This window comes from Numenius arquata, chromosome 24, assembly GCF_964106895.1.
Source record: "Numenius arquata chromosome 24, bNumArq3.hap1.1, whole genome shotgun sequence".
NCBI lineage: Eukaryota > Metazoa > Chordata > Aves > Charadriiformes > Scolopacidae > Numenius > Numenius arquata.
The window spans coordinates 6808202-6829354 of record NC_133599.1 but is presented as its reverse complement, the minus strand read 5'-3'; the positions used below and the strand labels follow the sequence as shown (position 1 = coordinate 6829354).

General features: G+C 41.7%; 1 protein-coding gene across 3 annotated transcripts in view; it reads left to right on the top strand.

Annotated features, from left to right (window-relative positions):
- The window catches only part of KDM5B (lysine demethylase 5B), a 58215-nt gene that overhangs the window by 10003 nt on the left and 27059 nt on the right, over window positions 1-21153 (top strand). Inside the window, exons 2-13 of one of the 3 annotated variants that reach the window (XM_074163517.1) lie at window positions 2704-2781; window positions 4068-4190; window positions 5024-5194; window positions 11179-11346; window positions 12412-12431; window positions 13395-13413; window positions 14394-14414; window positions 15381-15474; window positions 17557-17660; window positions 19380-19538; window positions 20130-20249; window positions 20706-20864. In XM_074163517.1, the coding sequence (XP_074019618.1) occupies window positions 2704-2781; window positions 4068-4190; window positions 5024-5194; window positions 11179-11346; window positions 12412-12431; window positions 13395-13413; window positions 14394-14414; window positions 15381-15474; window positions 17557-17660; window positions 19380-19538; window positions 20130-20249; window positions 20706-20864 (1236 nt within the window). The remainder of the gene's footprint in view (window positions 1-2703; window positions 2782-4067; window positions 4191-5023; window positions 5195-11178; window positions 11347-12411; window positions 12432-13394; window positions 13414-14393; window positions 14415-15380; window positions 15475-17556; window positions 17661-19379; window positions 19539-20129; window positions 20250-20705; window positions 20865-21153) is intronic. The other 2 variants (XM_074163515.1, XM_074163518.1) reach the window with 2 other exon arrangements.

Below are 21153 nucleotides of genomic sequence, written 5' to 3'. Positions count from 1 at the left end.
TTTGCTTTCTTAAGCGGATGGGACAAACTGCTTCTGTCCTGTCTGAAGACAAGCTGCTTTCCAGCAGTAGCTCCTCGGTCCATAACTGTCCTGGGACTCTTGTGCCTTTATTTCATTAAGATTGAGCATGAGCTGCAGCCTGTAGAACAGGTAGGATCCCATTCTTCCTGCTGTGCCCCACAAGCTTTCCTCTGGGCTCCCCCTGCGCAGCAGACTGTGCTGGGGGACATGGGCCCCACCAGAAGAGTCTCCTGTATTCTCCTCTCCCTTCTTTGGCCTTCCTGACCGTCTGCCAGTCCTTTATCTGCAGGAGATAGCCCTGGAGCACAGCGTCAGGCTCAGTAACACACCTGTGTCACCGCCTGAGTGAGCAGAATTCTTGCTCCTGTTCTTTTTATTCCTGGTTCTTGTCCTCTGCAGGTCCTCGTTAGTTGTAGGGATCCTGTTGTAGGGCAATGCCAGGCCCACCTGGTGACTGCCCGGGCTCATCACTTTGCTCAGCGGTCAGCCAGCACGTCCCTCTGTTTTTGTTGACCTCTCAGCCTGAGCAAAGTGCTTAGGATCGATCTTACCGTTCTCCCTTCGGCATTGTCCCCGGCATGTCCCAAGGGCGTTGTGTGTCATTACCACCGTGTGTTCTCTCCTGGTTTGGATGCCCGTCTTCTGTCTGTCGCTCTCTCTTCGCACACAGAGTGAACTCCAGACTTGTGACTAACGATGTGACCAATGGGTTCAGCTTGAAAGTCAGACTTGTCCCGTTGAAGTACAACACTTCAAATCTTGCCCTAAATGTTCCCAGTCATGGAGGGAACATGTTTGGGGGCCATGAATGATTCATCAGGTAACAGAGCATTACAAAAGAATGTCAAACATTTTCTTCGTTAGACTTGTTATTTTCATTGCATTTGGTGTTCTGGTGAACAAAACTATAGGGTTAATTTTACCTAGCTGTTTAAGAACGTCATTCCATTGGACACCTGTCTTAGTCCTGTGGTTAAAAGACCAAAAATGATTGAGAAGCATGTCCCTCTGGTTGAGGATTGACCATCATCTTGATCTCCCTATTGTCATCTAACACCCAGTTCAAATTTTAATTTCGACCTTGCCAGGTTTTGATGTGCTGGAACTGCCTTGTAGGATCAGAAAACTTTGGAGGTCTGGATTAGTCAGTATATGTTTGATGAAACGTGTCGATTGGTGTCCCTCTTTGCTCTTCAGGATTTCCACGGTCTTGGTGGCTCTTGCATCCCTTCTCTCTAGTTGTGAAAATACCTGGTTCTGCCATGGGCTTGCTCTACCCTTGCTTTTGCTTGCTCTTACCTTGCTGCCATGGGCTTGCTCTTACCTTTCTCTTGAGAGGGTGGGGTTATCACAATGCAGAATTGAGCCTGGGTGTTTGTACGCAAGGTAATTTGACACTAATTTTCGTATTAAGTATGTCTGCTAAAATACCAAATACTCTCCTTATGAGGCTGGTCTTACTTCAGTTGCCTTAGTCCCTAGGTGAGGAGTAAACATTGTTCTTTTTCCTGGTAGAAAGCTCTTGTCTTACTCCACTATCAGTAGCTCTTATGCATGTTATCTTCATTCTGTAATTAGTGATAATAAGATAGCTTTATATGTAGTAAATTACTGTCAAGTTTAAATCAAATCTAATTTGGTTTAGTGAAACTGTGTATTGCCAAATGAACTGCACGTGATAGATGTCAGAGATCTAAAAGATAAAATTGCTTTATAGTTGTATTTATAAATAACACTACCAGTTGCAGGTATTTTGTCAAAGTAGTAATAATCTTTTTTTAATTGATCATATTCCAGCTGCTCCTGAATGTTTGCAGACAAGGAATTAAGAAAAGAAGCTTTTACTTCTGCTTTTTAGTGCAGCTGCTGTTTGTTTTGGAGACCAGCTAACTGCTGCGTTTGTCCTTCATGAGCATTTGAAGTCTCTGTTATCAAACGTTGTTCTTCTCCATGGAGGCAGGCGTTACAGTTTGGAACATGGTTTATCAAACTGCACTTTGTTCAGTGTTCTGCGTGGTAACAATACTAAGTTTGTTAAGATAAGTGATGTCCTATCTCAGGGTTGTAACTGGGTTCCTGTCACTCCCGTTGGCAGCGCTGGGGGTTGCCTTGGGTGGCAGCTCTTCAGGGAGTCCACCCCTCGCTCTCCAGGGCCCCGCGGGCCCCTCCGGGAATTGCTTGGGCCAGGCAGGGTTGGCGTGAGACCCAGGAACAGCCTGAGCAGCACCGGTACCTACCCCATGAGGACAGGGAGAAGATGGACTCACCCAGTGGGTAACTGGAGGCTTCGTTTTGGGGACAAGTCCTTAGTCCCCAGGTGCCATTTATTTCATGGTTTCAATATCTATTTTAAAGGGTAGACAGTGAAGCTCACTCATTATTCCTGATTTCTCATTATTCCTGGTTTCCAGGCTTGTTCACCATGAAGTAATTTGGAAACAGAAGTGGACCCCCCTCCCAGCTAGGAGCACGGTGGGGTACAATGGCCTAGAGGGTGGGATGTAGCCCTTGACACCAGGGGGGTGCTGTGTGGCCACCATGCTGGGCTCCTGCTGAGTGCTGGAGGGGCACGTGCTGTGGAGGGTCTGGAAGCCATGGAGACCTTTTTCATGGTTTGACTGTCATGTAGAGAGGTGTCCTCCATTTTCCTGGTCTTTTGATGAAACTCTTCTGGTTTTCCAGGACTGGCAGCCCCCATTTGCATGTGATGTTGATAAGCTTCACTTTACACCGAGGATCCAGAGGCTCAATGAACTAGAGGTAAACTGTAAAGCTGAACACTGCTTCTGTTCCAAAATGTTTAAATATTCTTTTGAGAGGCAGCATTTTCCAGGGGATTGACCGTGAGCCATGTTTGACTCGAGATGACAGCACTCAGGACCTCTGAACATCAGTTTTTAATTAGCACAAAAATTCATCTGTTTCAGAATCTAGTTAAAAACATGCCAAGCGTAAAAAGTAAAGTTAATGCTCGTTAAAGGAACACAATTCAGGCCTTTTTCACACAGAGGTACTTGTAAGTGGTTAAACTCAAATTCTCAAGTACCATAGATTGCTATCTGCGTTTTGCACACATACAGCATCTTTTAAAAGAAAGAGATGAAGCATTTACAGAGTGCTTTAAAAATAAAAAGACATTTGCAAGAAACAATTAAAAAATCTGGATTCAGTTGGTGTGAAATTTGCTGCTCGCAAGCACTTTCATTCACTGCTTCATGAATTCAGACTAGAAGAAGGGAGAGGCGAGGAGCCCCAGTTTGCGAGTGGCCGTGACCGATGGCTCTCGTGACACTGGTTTTCTAAAGTCCTGCTGTGGTTACGTAGAGTCCAGGGAAAGGCTCGAACTTCGGATGCTGAGTGAGAAATTTGTGTGGACACAAGCTGGATCAGAGCTCTCTGGAGTTGAAGAGCAAGTGAGTCTGTACAGACATGGCCGTTTTTTACCTTAAGAATAGAAAATGTGATGAAAATAAAATGTGTCAAAATTTAAGTCTAAGCTACTACTCTTTAACACAGCAACAGTCCAGTTTTCTTACTGTGTGAACTGTGCAGATGGGTGAGCTGCCTTTCCCTGCCCTGACTGGTTTGTGTCCATAACAGTGAAACAAATGCGGTTGGGAGTGAAAAGGGATAACAGAAAAACCCTTTTTAAATTTTTTTTTATAAGCCATAAATATTGGGTTGGTTTTGGTTTATTACAAATGCACTGAGTTGTAATAAACTGTTACATTTATTAATATAATAAATATAATAAATTCTAGCAGTGCAGCTAGTTTAGGTAGCTTTTAGCAGTAATAACTCATCGCTTGTCTTCTCAGAAAGTACTTTCCTAAGTGCAGTAAAAGTTAAAAAAAAAAATTACTTGAGGAAAGATTGGTGGTATCTCTATGGATTATTTTTTTTTCTTCCATCTGACAAGAGGGGAAAAATGCAAAATTATACTTGCACAGGGAAAAGCCAGGCAGGCAACTGAAGCTGCAACGTTATAAACGCTGGGATACAAAAGCCTGTGCATTTCATTTTTTTGTTTGGTTGGTTTTTTTCAGGCCCAAACTCGTGTAAAGCTGAATTTTCTGGACCAGATTGCAAAGTTTTGGGAGCTTCAAGGATGTACGCTGAAAATTCCACATGTGGAGAGGAAGATCTTGGATTTATTTCAGCTTAACAGAGTAAGACTGTTACAAGGGAGAAACTCTTCCTAAGAAGATGTTGCGTTATCTCATTTTCTGCGATGGTATCACAGTTGTTCAAGAGGTTTTACTTTGTTTACCCTAACATAGCTAAAGTAACAAAATAGTAGGAAGTTGCCATGGGAGTTGAAGATCAAATTAAGTTTCCAGCTCTTTAAAGTTGAACTTGGATACAAACAAGAATAAACTTAGGCTTAACCGAAGGAAACTTCTCGACGATGACAGCAGTGAGAAAAACATTTTTCCATTAGGAATATGGGAGAAAAAAATATTTTTAGGATGAAGCTTGTTAAACTTCTGGAGAAGTTTATGTATTCTGATAGCAAGGGATGGGATTCACTGACCCCAAGGATGTTACCTCTGTTTCTTTGTTTAGATTAGTTTTTATTTGGTTGATTTGAGCCTAGTTCATAGTACTTAGTGAGAAGTACTGGTTGTACTGTGCTAGAAAGTTGTGTTTGAATACAAAGTAGAGGCGTGACAAATTGCAGCCAGACAAATTCTCAAAAGTAGGCTGAGTTACTGCTTGGTCATTTCATAAAGGTGCTGACTTGTTTGTAAAATAATTCAACAAGTTTATACTTCCTGAATAGTTTATATAGTTTCATGTTACATGTTCCAGTTACAACTTTTCAACAACTTTCATGTTTTGCTTTGGGTTTTTCAGTTGTTGTTGGGTTTTTTTTAACCTATGTTTTTCTGGTTTAGAATAGCAATTGTGGTGTTGTCTTTTCTTTTAAATGAGCAGTGTTTTCCTTAAATGCTGACAATTTTAGTGTTAAATATGTCGCCATTTTGTTTTCGCTTTTTAGCTAGTTGCAGAAGAAGGAGGATTTGATGCAGTTTGCAAGGAGAGAAAATGGACCAAAATAGCCACTAGGATGGGATTCGCTCCTGGCAAAGCCGTGGGTTCACACATCCGTGCGCATTACGAGCGCATTCTCTATCCTTACAACTTATTCCAGTCTGGAGCGAGCCTGTTGGTAAGCTATACTGAAGTCCAATTAATTTAGCAACCAGTTTTTTATTTTTTTTATTTATTGATGGAATATTTCCAAAGACTGCATTTTATGCTTTATGGTATGCAGGTGACAAGTTGTAATCTGGTGTTGATGTGAGCAATTCAGAAAGCTATAGGCAGACTTTTAATCAAGAGTAAAGTTTTTAGAGTTACTCTTCAAGGTGTAATCTCTTACTGACTGCTTTGAATACTACCTTTTGTATCTTCTCTCTACAGTTTACAGAAGCCTCATGATAACAGACGTTCAGACTTTGTGTAATGATGTCTTTAATGCTGTTTTGTCAAATGCAAAGTGCTGCTGTATTCACAGATCATTCTAGGTCCATCTGTCTGGGTCTGTATCCCTTGCACCTGCAGTGACTGAGCAGCTACATCAAACCGTGGCAGTAACTCATCTCGCTTTCGCTAAGAGTGTCCAAGTTCAAGGATGCTTCATGGATATTGCAGTGTAGTTAATGGTGTGACTAGTGACTCTCTTCAGGCTTAAATGTTCATTCTTCCTCCTTAGATTTGGCCATTAAAACAAAATCCAGGGCTGACTGAGAGTGGAAGCGGTGTAATCTCTAATGAAGAATAGGGCTTTTCTTTTAGTGTGATAGTCAGTTATTTTGGAAAACGAAAATAACATCCATTTTTATTTATTTGAAACACCCTTACCATGTTGGTGAATGTTGACCTTTTTTAAGCAATGAAAGCCCTAATCCTGTTACAAGCACGTCTCTACAGAAATCAACACTAGCCTTTTACATAGAGATACCAAAATGAGGGGTAGGATTTGACATAAATCAGAAAAGGTTGGAGTTGAAGGCTTTTTGTTTAGCACTTGTTGATCACTTTTCAGTGAAGAACAGCTAGATTCTGCATACCCTTCAGAAAAAATAATTTAACTTGTGTAAGTTTGACTGTTTTGCAAACAGAGGATAAGAACAAAATATAGTTGAATGTAAGAATCTTTGTGCAAGGGAAACTGCTGTGTCAAAAATATTTTGCCTTGCATTCATAGAATCACAGAACAGTTTGGGTTGGAAGGGACCTTAAAGCCCACCCAGTGCCACCCCCTGCCCTGGGCAGGGACACCTCCCACCAGACCAGGTTGCTCCAAGCCCCCTCCAGCCTGGCCTTGAACCCCTCCAGGGATGGGGCAGCCACAGCTTCTCTGGGCAACCTGGGCCAGGCTCTCACCACCCTCACAGCAAAGAAGTTCTTCCCCACATCTCAGCTCAATCTCCCCTCTTTCAGTGTCAAACCCTTCCCCCTCCTCCTATGGCTCCCCTCCCTGATCCAGAGTCCCTCCCCAGCTTTCCTGGAGCCCCTTGAGGGACTGGAAGGGGCTCCAAGGTCTCCCTGGAGCCTTCTCTTCTCCAGGCTGAACCCCCCCAACTCTCTCAGCCTGTCCTCCCAGCAGAGGGGCTCCAGCCCTCCCAGCATCTCCGTGGCCTCCTCTGGCCCGGCTCCAACAGGTCCATGTCCTTCCAATGTTGGTGGCCCCAGAGCCAGAGGCAGCATTTGGGGGGGTCTCCCCAGAGCGGAACTACACCCCCCTCGCCCTGCTGGCCTCGCTGCTGGGGATGCAGCCCAGGGTGTGGGGGGCTTTCTGGGCTGCAGCGCACGTTGCTGGCTCGTGTTGAGCTTCTCATCCACCAACACCCTGAAGTCTTTCTCCTCAGGGCTGCTCGTGGTTCATGCTCATGTTCAGCAATGGAAAGGAGCACCATTTTCTGGAGGCATTTCCTTGAAAACTTTGCATTTTTATTAGGTCTGAAAACTCAGGATTCTTGAGTTTGTTTGGGCTTTTTAAGGTGCTGTGTTTTGTGACACCTAGCTTTGCTTTCGTATTTTTGAGGTGCAATTGCACAGGGAGAGATGTAATTAAAAGTTGTAAAAGAGTTAACATGGTACACTTCCTATACACTTCCTTGGAAATGTAGGTTCCCCGCAAAAGAGTCTGTCATTTGATGTTTACATTCATGGTTTTTTCAGTAGTGGACCCTTTCAGAAGAGAAAAGCCTTCTCAAATGAGGTCACGCTTCTTTTCAAAGGTAACTTTCCAAGCTCTCTCTTGCAACAGGCTCCTGGCAGCTGTTCCAAAGTGCTGTGTTTAGTGGATGCAGTTCTGGAACAGCTGGGTAGGTGTGGGGAACTTCATTTTTTGACTCTTCCCCTTAAAAGTGGTTAAAATATTTCCCTCCCGTATGTGGCAGAGACCTGAGAGAATCCACAGAAATATGTTGGGGTTAGCTCACTCTTCACTTGAAGATTTGACTTTGGTTTTTGGTTTGTGTGGTTGTTTTTTTTTTTATTCCTTCCTGACAATGTTGTCTTCCAACTGAGTTTGTTTTGCAGTACATTTTTTGAGGAAGAATCTCAGATGAGATTCTCTCTGGCTTTCTTCCATGTGTTCTCAGTAAGTGGTGCTTTCCCAGATGCTTCCTGTGTAGGTGCCTGCTTTATTGTACGTCTATTCAGTGCTTTACTGGGAATCTAAGCATCTGTGATTTTTGTTTTTGGAGAAGAGGTAGCAGCTATTCAATTTGACAGCTGTCAGTTTGAGATATGTGGCTCCTTCTTGCGATATTTCAACAAGCCTTTTGAGAGAAACTCTTCATGCAGCCAGGATGATCATCCATAAAAGATTAGTGCGAGCATTCACTGATTTGAGGGTGGTTTTTTTTTTTTAATTGGTAGTACTTGCAATATTCATTGACTCTCTTTCTGCAAAAGCAGAAAATATGGAATGATGTAGTTTCCACTGATGAGTATGCCATAACTTTAATCTCATCCAGATCTGTGTATAGCATTAATTGTTTATGTATGGCTTAAATATACGTTAAACTGGCTTCAGGAATTATTTTGACAAATCTCTCAGCTGGAGATGTTTCTGTATGCAAACTAAAATAGTAAAACTCTCTGGAGCTGTTCAGAAGTGAACAGATAACATGTTTTTATTGAAGCTCTTGTTCAGTCAAACAGCAAAAATTTCTTAAATCAGCCAGTTTCTAATACTCAAAGCAGCTCTCCGTGGGGGTGTATTTATTTTATTCTTATCTTGAAGCGTTAGGTGTTGGGTGTTTGTCTCCAGAGCTGTTCCGGTAAACCTGCTGGTGTCCTGGTTCCTGCTGTCTGTGCCTCATCTCTCTTTTCGGCCGTAGTGACCATGGGTGTGATGCCACAGAATTGTGGCGTGTGCCCAGAGGGAGAAATGTCCCCCTGCATGAACTGAGGTGTCCAGAATCTTCTGTCAGTGCATCTTCTGCAATGCATTCCCCAGGTGTTTGCATGATTTGAAATGCAGCTGCAGCTTTGGAGGGTGCCGATGGTCTTGCGGTGTTCTGGTTTTCAGTGAATGCAGCTGGTTCAGTAATTCTGGGTCTGGTCTCTTTTCCAAACTGAGGTTTAACGTCCCGGGTGGGACTTGTATGTCCAAAGATTTATATGTGTATGCCTCTAATAAAAATGTTTCTGTGTGAGATAGTTCTCTAGACCCTTTATTGTTACTGGGGAAAAATAAGCACCTCTGGAGTGGTGGGGATTCTTATCCTCAAGTGGGTCCGTAGCAGGGGCAGACCAGTTGTATTCTGCAAGTACAGGGAGCCTGAGTGATTGCCATATCTGTAAATAGCTACATCATAAACATCTAAACATCTAAACCTGGAGTAGATTAATTGTGTCCCTTTTTATTTTTTTTTATCCTTTGACATCCTGGAGGGCTTATTAACATTCCTGCTGTGTCCTTTGCCTGCCGAAGGAGCAGCTTCTTAATGGTTTCAGCTGATGGGCTTTTAACTTACTCTCTGCCACCATTTGGAGTTCAGGGATTATATGTGCAACCATCTTCTCAGCGGATAATGAGATCGTGATCACAGTGTGTAGGATGAACTTATGGTAAATTATTGATAGAATCTTAACCTTACCAAAAAGGCTCTGCTGGTTGGGAGAGGAAAGGACTGAAGAAATGGCAGCTGGTGTCCTTGGCTAAAGACACGTTGCAGTTGAACAGGTCAGTGCCAGGAGTAAAGCATGTTCAGAGGAATTCCCACCCTTGAGACAGGACTGACGCTTCTTCTAGGTACAGCTGAAAATGTTAATTAACAGCCATTTCATACTACTGCTTTGCTTTTGGGTTACTGAGGCACTGGGAAATGTTTATGCTTAAATAGTTGTTGAAACCTTAATATTTAGGAAATGTCTTCTGGGCTTTTTTCAGTGAATAGTGCACTTTGCCTTTTGTTTTTTGTCCTTGGACGCTGCACTGAAGTGAGGCAAGTTACGCTATTTGTTGTTTTTCTCTTTCAAGGTTTCCTTACCCTTTTGTTTAGGAAAAGCTGTTTCTGTTTGCCTTCTAGGTATTTGCTTTCAAGGATCATATGTCCTCTGTTACCAGGAGGAGTAGAAACTTTTTTTTAATGAAAGATTTGGGTTTCACATGAGGATACAATTCAATGAACCAGATTTTATAGAAGTCATTAAATTTGGCGATGTTCTGCGTAGCGTTAATCTCAGTTGCTTTTCTGTTGTCTCATTTAAATATTTTTCCTACTCACTTGCCTTCTCTCCTTGTCCATTCTCTGTCCTGAGAAATTGTTTTTGACTTTCTCCCACTGAAATTAATGTGAAATACTTCATATTGTCGTCTCTCAGTGTGAGCTCTAAGGAGCTCTCTCTCCGGACCTTCCAGCCCCAGTGCTCGGGGGCCGCTGCGAGCACCAGCCAGGACTTACTGCTCCTGTGCATGAGCTGCACAGTTGGGTGGGTTTGTGTATTTCATGTTGAAATTCAGTCAGACATTTGCTTTAGAAAGTAAGTCTAGAGCTTACAAAGTCTAAGATTGAAGGCAGTCCTAAGTAAAACAGAAGATCTGGAGGTTTCTTAGAGCAGAGTTGTGGACTGTCTGTGGGGGATAGTTGAAGTTATCCTGCTACCCTTGACTGATACTTATTTTGTTGAGTGCATATTTCTTTCAGCATGGACTTGTCTTCTAAAATACAGCTTTTTTCCTCCTTTTCCATCTCCCTTTTGACTACTGTTTGTTTCTGAAAGTCTGATTTCTGTGTTGTCTACATAGCATCAGTCCTTACACGGCTGCAGTGGTTCTCTTGCAGTTCCTCTCCTGTTTCTCTCCTGCTGAGAAAACGCTTGTGATGGGAACAGATGAACAGAACTGGGGAAATGTGGATCCAGCAATTCGTGTGAAATACTTTCTGACAACATAAGACTTTTTCTTTCTTTAGGATTCGTTGTTCACAATTTAAAAACTGTTATATTTTGTCTGCTGTTACCGAATGTTGTGTGGCTTGACAAACTCGGAATTGTCATTAATTACTATTTTTCTTGCCAAATGTATGCACAGTTTTCAGCAATTAAGTGTGTTCATTCAGCAACTTGAACTAAAACTGTTCTTGCATCTTCTTCTTCCCTTCTGCCCTTAATTCATGCAGCAGAGTTATCCTCTCCAAAACATATAAAGAAAGTAGCTTCTGCAATGTTCTTCAGACGAAATTGTGTGTCAGTTAAGGCAGGGATATAGGCTGTAATTTATTTTATATTGTTCTGTACGTTAGTGTTACAGTAATGCAATCTGAGGACACTACAGCAGTTTCCAGTAGGCTGTTGATACGGTCTCCAAAAGCACCATCTGCTCCAAGAATGGGTGTTGGTATTCCTGTAGAGAAATGTTCGGTGCTCGTAACATTTAAAGGATGACTTCAGCTTTATTTAAGATCGTTTTATTATGGTTATTGCCTTCAGTAAAAGGGCAGGAAAAAGTGATTTTGTGACTTGTTCAAATAGGTAATGTTACAGTTGTCATAAATACTGCTTTTATTAAATCAGCATAACAGTTATTAAAGCCCTGTCTACATTCTTTCACATTAGCCAGGAAGTTGTTCTACGCAAAGTTTGTATTAGAAGCAGAGGCAGAAATTAAGTAATCAAATTGTGTCTCTTTAGTGCTTGCAGAAACCAGATCTCACCAGTGACACAAAGGACAAGGAATATAAGCCCCACGATATTCCGCAGAGACAGTCTGTTCAGCCGTCTGAAACTTGCCCACCTGCCCGTCGAGCAAAACGCCTGAGCGCGGAGGTGAGAGACCGGCCTTTGTGTGGGGGGACGCTCGTGGTGACCCCCCTGGGAACCCCTAACGCGCTGGTAGTTGGCCCGGCCACGTGGCACAACAGGTTTTTAAGTTACAGGACAAACGTTACTTCGATCAGATTGCTAAATGTATATGCATAGTAAACAGCTGTTTAACTTTTTGTTAAACATACCTAAATATTTATAAATGCGTAATTATAAATAATGTGATAAGGATTGTGTGATAATTTAAAAAGCCTGTTACTGAGGTTTGGAATTCTGAGTGACTCTTCTGTTGAAGCTGTTCCACTTACACATTAGTTACGAGTGTGTATGTTGTAGTGTTTTTAGCATGATAATAAATAATACGTGGCTCGTAGATTAAAATACAGGTGACAAATTCTGGAAATGCAGCTTTGATCTGTCGTTTCCTCCAAGGGCAGCCCGTGAACAGTGGTTATACGTTAAATGTGTTGGGAGGTTTCTGGGTTGAAGCCAGATGTTAGAGCGGAGGGGTTTGTTACAGCGTTAGTGTTGTTGTATTTAATTTTTCGCTCTGAGTTCTATCAATTTGCAATACTTGCACCATGCAATTTAAGGAAAAAATTGCATAAAATTAAGTAAATATGGTTTTGTACAATCAAACAGGATTAATTTTACGTGTGCTTAGGAAATAATATTTATTTGGATAAGCATCAAATGTATTGATTATATCTGCATAGAGTTCTCCTGTGAGGATATACTTTGGGAGATCATCATGTGTCTCCTTTGTTGCTGGAAAACTGTAATACTGTGACTACAGCCTTTTCCAGGCTGATGTTCTGCCTTCAGAGAGTTTCCTATTTCTTTTGTTTGAGCAGATGAAGAGCAGGGGAGGCTCATTCCCAGGAGACTGTGGTGTTAGTGGTGACATCATGAGTTAGGAAGGTCATGATTGACTCCCTTTGTTTATAATCCCGATTTCTATTGAAGTTTGTTTCAGACTCTATATAAACTCCCATTGTTCTAGTCTTCGTCTTTATTACTACCAAGTAGTACAGCATAGTTGTTGCAAATTCTGCCTATAATTATTTTTAGTTAGTAAGTTACAATTAAGGCTTTCTAAAGCTTTTCCACTTCAATACCCGGTTGCGAGTAGATTTAGAATTCTGAGAAAACCTCAGTAGTTTGATCTGAAACTTTCCATTTGAAGTGTCAGCCTGTGGTTGAAAGGTGCTGGTTCTCACGCATCCTTTATAGTTTATCAGCAGGGCAAATATATAAGAAAATTTGTGCTGTTTGTGACAGCGGTGTCCGGTGACACTGACTAACCAAGAGTGCACGTTTTTGGGCACTAACCAAGACTAACCATTTTTGTCATTTCTGTAGAAACTAACTGCTTCTACTTAGCCAAAATGCAAGGCTGCCCTCTCAGCTCTTTCCCTGAGCGCTACTGATGTCATGAAGCTAATTTTTGTGGAAAGAAAATACTTGATTAAGAATAGAATTGAAACATACAGAGCTAAAGCTGAATTAAGCAGCATGAGGTGACTTGCTTAGCAAGGAGCTGTCATGTAAGACAATAATTTCCAAAAGTTAAGATTGTTAATGTGAGCATTTCTGTTCCATTTCAGTGCAAAGTCAGCTAAGTTGATTAGACCCTTTTTTTTCTTCCTACATTGAAGCTGCAAGCAGTTGATTTTTGCTCTGACCTGGTTGTAAAGTAGTAAAGTTTGGTTAATGTGTCTCGACTTTTTGCTCTAATGAGATATACAAGGATTTGTCATTGTCTTAAATGGTAAAAGTGAAGTTCATTCTCATGTTTACCAGTTTGACATTTCCTGCTTTTCAAAGGCTAACCATCTGCTATATACCTTTAAAATAAGTGAACTACAGGAAAGTACTGTAAATTATTCTTACTAACAAAAAATACAACCTGTGGGATAAGCGTTCCGTTACAACTGTAAGACACATAGAGTTTAACCTTGCGCTTTCCTACCTGGCGAGTAAACAATTAGGAGAGAATGTACGTAATTAGGAAAAGGGCAATGACAGTCATAGGCTGGTTTTGAAATGCAAAGGATTTAGATGCTTTATGTAGAAAAGATAAGTGTAAAAGACCAGAACAATGTTGCAGAAGTGAAAGTGAGATGAATCCATATGATAAAAGGCTCAGGTTAAAAAAAAAGAGCTGTTCTTGTGAAGGCAAATATGGGCTTAAGCACAGAATATGGACGCAACTCATAGAAGTTAAAGATGCAGAAGATGAGGCATGTGTTATTGCATTGCTTGGGGATCAGTGCAAGCTGGTCTTTATCCAGTATTACTAAATTTAATGAACATACCTTGCATATCTTAAGCAATGGGACCCCTGCCTGGTCTTATGGAGACAGTCATTTGGACAAAGAGAACACAGAAAGCGAAGGGGAAATAATGTCAAAACCACCTCTGTAAAAATCCCAAACAAACAAGCTGTAAAAAAACAAACAACAAAAACCAAAACCCAAACAGAACAGCACCAACCCCTGCCCCTTCAAATTCCCGGTGATTCATTCAGGCTGGGGGTGATGCTTTTAGAGCTGGGCCAACAAGTCCGATTATTTGGGGTTCACGGAGTGGTTGATAGTGGACTGACTTGAGTGAGTAGCAAGAGAGTGGTTACGTGACCTCATTTCCTTAAGAAATTAGGATCAAAAGATACAATGTTGGAGAAACCCATCTTTACACTGAGGGATTTGAGAATTGTTCTCCCACAGTCTCCAAACTTCAGGGAAGAAATATAAGAATTAAATGGAAAAACATTATTCTGTGTTGGAAGCTTCACAATATACCAGCTGAGTTCCCTGCTTAGAAGACTGGGGTATGTTCTGCCTCTCAAGAGTAAAAGAAAATCTGTGAATGCCCAAAGTTCTTGCTTCTTATCAAGTTCCACTGAAATCAAACTAAAAACATGGTATCATTATTGGCACAAGCTTTTTGTAGGATTTCCTTTCAGGTCTCTTCAGGTTGTTCCCTATATTATTTCTCTGAACTCTTTTTACATAACTGAATACAAGTGTTTCAGAAATTCAGGTTGCCTTTTTAGATTTATTTGTTTGTAAGTGTAAAAGAGTTCTTTGAGTTTAAATGAAGTCCTCAAAGTCTTTAGGTGACCTCCATCTGCCTCGCTTTTTCCTAGAAGTCAGGTTACGAGTTTGGAGACTTCTGTTGTACCTCAGTGAAGTGTTTGTGTCTCACATCAGCTTGTTCTCTGGATCTTTGCTGTCCTCTCTTGGCATTTATCAGAGTGGATTAAGACTCGTATGAGAGATACTTTTTGGAATTTGGAAGTCAAAATTGTCTTTTCCTGGTTCTTTTCTCAGCTCATGATAGCATTGGAATGCATATTTCAAAACCTTGCGGGGTTTGCCACCAAAGTTACTCAACTGTAGAGACCTGCAAAGAATTATTTAGATCTTGTTTGGGCTCTGGGTGTTGGACATCAGCTTTTTCCTGTCTCCAGAGCCAAAGCAGCTCTGAGGGGCAGGAGGAGTTGGGTGCAGGTTGGAGCTCTGCAGGTGCAGCCCTTCCTGCAGCGCTGGGTGCAGTGACCAGCGTCTACTCCAGCATCGTTGGTCTGTACTTGGGCAAGCAGCTCTGGGTTTAGCTGGCAGTCAAGATTTTCCCAAATGCATGTGTAAAACCAAAGTTTGCCATCTCTCTCTATCAGTCTCCTCTCTACAGCTCCCTGAAAGGAGGTTGTAACCGGGGGGGGTCAGTCTCTTCTCCCAAGGAACAGGCGATGGGACAAGAGGAAACGGCCTCAAGTTGTTCCAGGGGAGCTTTAGGATGGATATTGGGAAAAAATTTCTTCACCAAAAGGGTTGACAACCATTGGAACAGGCTGCCCAGGGAAGTGGTGGAGTCACCATCCCTGGAGGTGTTTAAAAGCCGGGCAGACGTGGTGCTGAGGGACATGGGTCAGTGGTGGGTTAATGGTTGGACTCGATCTGAGTGGTCCCTTCCAACCCAGACGATTCTGTTTTATTCTAAGGCCGTTACTGATTTTTTTCTGGTTTTTATTTTTTTTTATTTTTTATTTTTTTTTCTCTTTTAAGGCAACCAATATTAAAACTGAATCTGATGCTCCAGAAGCCAGAACTCATAACCTGAGACGTAGAATGGGATGTGCACCTCCAAAGTGCGAAAATGGTGAGTGGCAAATGGGGAGTGAAAGAAAACGTGAATGCAATTTCTGTTACTTTGGGAAAACTCTTTTTAAGACCAGAGGTAAATTCAGCAGTTGGCACAATTCAAAGTATTAAAAAAAAAATAAATACTTCTGTTAACCTCTTTTTTCAATTTTAATTTATTGTACAATTTCTTTTATGGCTTTGAAATCTTTCTGGGTTTTTATAAGTGGTTGAGTTTTCTTGGAGAAGATATTTTCAGTTGATAAAAAAATTTCTACTTTTTTAAACCTCAGTGTCTCTTATGGAGCAATTAGAAATAAGATTTGAGGCATATTTCTATTTTGTATTTTAAATAGCTAGCATCAGTCCACTAGCTTTAAATAGAGCAACCTCTTTTAAGAATGTATCAAATTTCAGACACTTAGGAAATAATTTGAATTTGAAATCAGGAAATGAAACTCATGACAGCAAAAGGTAGTATGTTGTGAACTTAAGGATAAAGTTCACATAATATGATTTTAAATTGTTTCTATCAATATTCCTGAGTTTGTTGTTACCTATCCTTAAAAGAGAATAATTTCAGACTGAGAAAAAATGTTTAATGCCATTAAACAGAAGAATAAGCTTGTTGACAAATAATTACTTAATAATTGAAATGACCTAAGCAGTTTGTCAGTCTCATTTGTTCATTAAAAATATTTTTTTTTTTTTTCAAAACTTTGTGTAGATTGTGGTCTTACTTAATTTGGGGAATTTTTTTTCTTTAAGGAGTGTCTCTAGGCATTAAACTTGCTCCCGCTCTTCCCCCCGCCCCGGAGTAGAAGGAAAAGCTCTAGACAGTTTTTTAATGCTTAGATTTCGATAGATGTAGATGTTCTTCTCTTTAATGTCTTTGTTAGCTCTTGGACTCCAAGAAATGCTTCAGATTCTCGTGTCCAGGTGTAAAGGTCTCTCGCTCACTTGTAGCTTTAGCCAAGAGCTTCCCTGCCCCCTTGTCTCAGCACCAGGGCCCTGGGATTCTCCACGCTCTGTTGTATGGGGCTGGGGGGTGGTTTTTTGGTTTTTGTTTATTTGGGTTTTTCTATAATGTCAGGAATGAAGACTTGAGTAGAGACATGCCTGAATTAGGTAGGAGTGTAAGAATGTAGAGGAACTGCTTCTTTGTCAGGCCGTTTCTGCTGCGTGCTTGTTATTAAAGATACATTTTCATGAAAACCGCAACTCCAAGAAACTGAAGTGCGGAGATCATCGCAGGAAGCTGTAGTGTTGTTTCCTGTCTCCGTGTGACATGCTGCTGTAAAATTGATGGAGCAATTCAACCACATTTGTTAACAGCACATGGAAACAAAATAATAATTTAATTTAAATTAATTTAAATGAGGTTTAAAGTACCCACTTAAAAAATGTGGGCTGTGGTAGTCATTGCTAGCTCATGATGGCATGCTCTAAGGTCCTGGTTTCTCACACGTTTGGTTCTTCTGATAATACCAGCTTCTGTAGGCATTGCAGGTGTTCAAATCCTTCCTTAAGGTAACTGAAACAAGTGTGTGTATGGGATAATTAGGGGCCTGGAGCATCTCTCTTACAAGGAGAGGCTGAGGGACTTGGGTCTTTCTAGTCTGGAGAAGAGAAGACTGAGGGGGGATCTGATCAACTTCAAGGGTGGGTGTCAGGAGGATGGGGCCAGTCTTTTTTCAGTGGTGCCCAGGGACAGGACAAGAGGAAATGGGCACAAACTTGAATATAAGAAGTTCCACCTAAACACGAGGAGGAACTTCTTTACTTTGAGGGTGGCAGAGCCCTGGAAGAGGCTGCCCAGGGAGGTGGTGGAGTCTCCTTCTCTGGAGACATTCCAACCCCCCCGGACACATTCCTGTGCAACCTGCTCTGGGTGGACCTGCTTTGGCAGGAGGTTGGACTAGATGATCTCCAGAGGTCCCTTCCAACTCCATAGCATTCTGTGATTCTGTGATAACAAGTAATTCAACAAATAATTTGGAGTGATGCATTCTAACAAGTAAGAACAAATACAATAAATAACAAATAATGCTAAGCATTAAAACATTTTGTAATACCTTTATTTTTTGTTCTGTTTTGCCAGAAAAAGAAATGCATAGCACAGTGAAACTTCCCGAGAAGAAAGAACACGCTGGGGAGCCAGAGAAAGACAAATCCAAAGTTCGATCTAAAAAACCCACTAATGCTGTGAGTACTCCCTGCCCTCCTGCTGCTTCTCCTTGATTTGCAGGGGTTTCGGGGTTTCTCCTGGGCACGTAGTGAAATCTCATGTTGTTCATATCACACCAAGGACTCTCTTATTCCTCGTGTAACCCTGTGGTTGAAACGAAGCGGTATCTGTGCCTGCTGGAATATACGTACTTGTAAAGCTTCATGCTGTTACAAAGCTGAAAATAACAGGATAGTTAAGTTTCAGTCTCTGTAACTAAGGTAACTTGTTTTCTGTCTCAAAGGTACAGTCTCAAAATAAGCATTTTGAAAGAAGAGTCCAAATAGAAGTGTTCTTCTGTGAACTGATCTCTTTCCCCATTGCTGTTCAAGGGAGCTTCATGCGAGCTCTGGCACCCAGCTCTCCAGCAGACCTGCCACTTATTCCACAATTTCACCACCAACTTGGAAGCTTTGTTGTTCAAAGCCTTCTTATAAAAACAACCCTGTTCCTGCTCTAGCTCTCCACACACCACCACCACCCCTTCAAAAAAACCCAAACTGAAAGCAATGGTAGTTTGCCTTACTTCTGAGAAGATGATACTGAGAGTCTTTCTGTCCAGGCCACTGCTCACGTCCTTCCTAAAACCAAAAATGTTCTTTGTTTAATCCACACCCATAGTGAGATACCTGAGCATGAAATGTGCAAATGTGCAGGAGATGCTGCTACTTTTTTTTTTTAACAACATAAGAAAACAAGGTCTGTTTGTCCTCGCAGCTCTATGCTGTATTTGAGAAGAGCCTTCCAGGCTGTTGCTAATGAAGGTGGGGTGTAGGACAGGCAGCAGACAACCCTTCCCACATTTGGAGTGTCTGTACCTTCTCCTCGGGGCTTGGTAGCAGACTTCAACAGCCACCCCCTGCCCAAAAGCACACCACTCTGCTGGGAAACTGGTGTCTTTCCACATTAAAATGAAGGAACACTTACATCAACAATCCCTTAGAGCCCCTTCCAGTCCCTAAAGGGGCTCCAGGAAAGCTCGGGGGAGACTCTTGATGAGGGAGTAGAACCATAGGACGAGGGGGAACAGTTTTAAACTGAAAGAGGGGAGGTTGAGCTGAGATGTGGGGAAGAACTTGTTTGCTGTGAGGGTGGTGAGAGCCTGGCCCAGGTTGCCCAGAGAAGCTGTAGCTGCCCCATCCCTGGAGGGGTTCAAGGCCAGGTTGGAGGGGGCTTGGAGCAACGTGGTCTGGTGGGAGGTGTCCCTGCCCAGGGCAGGGGGTGGCACTGGGTGGGCTTTAAGGTCCCTTCCAACCCATACTTTCTGTAATCAAGAGGAACCCCTTTGTCTCTTCTGAGACTCCAGACAGTTGGTCTCGGAGGAGGATGAAAGATCCATGCACATGAGCAGCCGCTCATGACAGCAATGAGAAAAGGGATTTGTGAGCCACCAGCGGGTGTTACATTAAACCTGCTGAGCCCACAGTGCTGCCCGCCTGAACTGTGCTGCCCACTCAATCAAGTCTTCCATCATTTGGAAAAACAAATGCATGGAAGGGCTTGCAACTCTTGTTGTCCTTCCTTAAATTACAGAGGGGGGCTATTTAAACTTTTACATAAATACTTTGTGTTTGCCTGTCTCATTTCCACCTCAGAGATAAAGTAAAAATAAGCTTTGTCAAATATCGCAGATGACTGAGTTACAGAGTGCTTACCTTAAATGCTCAGGTTCCCACTCTGGTCATTTTTCGTTACAGGTGGATTTGTACGTGTGTCTCTTATGTGGCAGTGGTAACGATGAGGACCGTCTTCTGTTGTGTGATGGCTGTGATGACAGTTACCATACTTTCTGTTTAATTCCACCCCTTCATGATGTTCCCAAAGGGGACTGGAGGTGTCCCCAGTGTTTGGCTCAGGTAATGTGACAAACCACACAGTTAGGCTGAAGGTTATCTCTTATTTTGTGGTTGGTTGCGGTTTTTTTTTAAACTTGATCCTAGGGATTGATAGTACAATTTGTTACCACTTAAGGTTGTGCAAGCAAGGTGATAGAGGGTAAAGCTAAAATGAAGACTGAGCACGCTTCAAATTGGAAAGCTGTCACTTAATATTTTGGAGCCAAAAATTGATGTGCCTTTAAAGAATGCACTGATTTCAGTTGGCACCTTTCTGCTGTATTTGAAATTGGAGTCTCACTGGGTGCTTCAGTGTGGAGGTCTGTGCACCTTTATTATTTTTTTTTTTGCTTCACTCTACTAGAGGAAGAAGAAATTAGGCATATTACTTCATTAATGTTTATGCAGATTTATAATTAAATATTGTGATTTGGTGAATTAAGCGGAGTAGTTTCTTCTTCTGACTGTGCAGCTTGGGGCAGTCATTTAATTTCGGTCAGGTGTCCTGCCTTCTTACCCTTCAGATGCTGTAGTAGTAGCCTATTTGTGTAAAATCTGAGCACAGATTGTCTTATTGATACGTTATAGAAATAATTATCTTTTCAATTGCAGGAGTGTAATAAGCCTCAAGAAGCATTTGGTTTTGAACAAGCAGCAAGAGACTACACACTTCGCACGTTTGGAGAAATGGCAGATGCATTCAAGTCAGACTATTTTAACATGCCAGTACATGTATGTTCACGTGTTTATCCTGATGCCATGATGTTGACTTCATTTTTTGTGCTTAGTTAAAATATATAACTTTTGAGGGGGAGGGGGGAATTCTGGTTTTAAATGGTATGAAATCCCAAATCAGAAATTCTCATTTACATCAGTGAGTCTTTGTTCTTGCTGGTGTCATGGTTTCTTGTCCCACTGGCTTCTTGGGTTTTGGTTTTTGTCACTTTGGAAGAAGTGTCTGTAAGGAAGAGAGTACTCTTAACTGTCACCCATTCTTGAGAGAACAAAGCAGCACCATGTCCTGGGTAGAACCATATTTCTGCTGCTTTTTTTTTTCTCTTGTTGAAACAATTTTGAAAGGGGGAAATGCTTTAAGCTAATGGAGGTTCCTCCCTGAGGTAGCTTTTACGCACATGCTTTTATATACCAATTCCTCAGTATATTCTCCTTGGTTTTCTTCTGACCTAGATGGTCCCTACTGAGCTGGTTGAAAAAGAATTCTGGAGACTTGTTAGTACGATTGAAGAGGATGTGACAGTAGAATATGGAGCTGATATTGCTTCAAAGGAATTTGGCAGTGGCTTCCCAGTCAGAGGTGGGAAATTTAAAGTTAGACCAGAAGAAGAGGTAGGTCTTTATTAGTTCACTGTGTATGTTTGTATTGCAGTTCTTCATTAAATAACTCTCTTTGGTTCAAAGCACAGTAATGGAATTGGGTTGCAATGTGTTTGGTGTATCTGGCACAGTATTTGAAGAGGAGAATTACATCAGAGTTTTGAATAAATGAAATTTGCTGTGATCAGACATTAAAAGCCACAGGTTTATCCTAGAAGTTAATAAATAACTTCCAAAGTAAAAAAAAAAAAAAGTCACATTTTAACCAAAGCAGGTCAGATGAGGTTTGTGAAAGGAACGA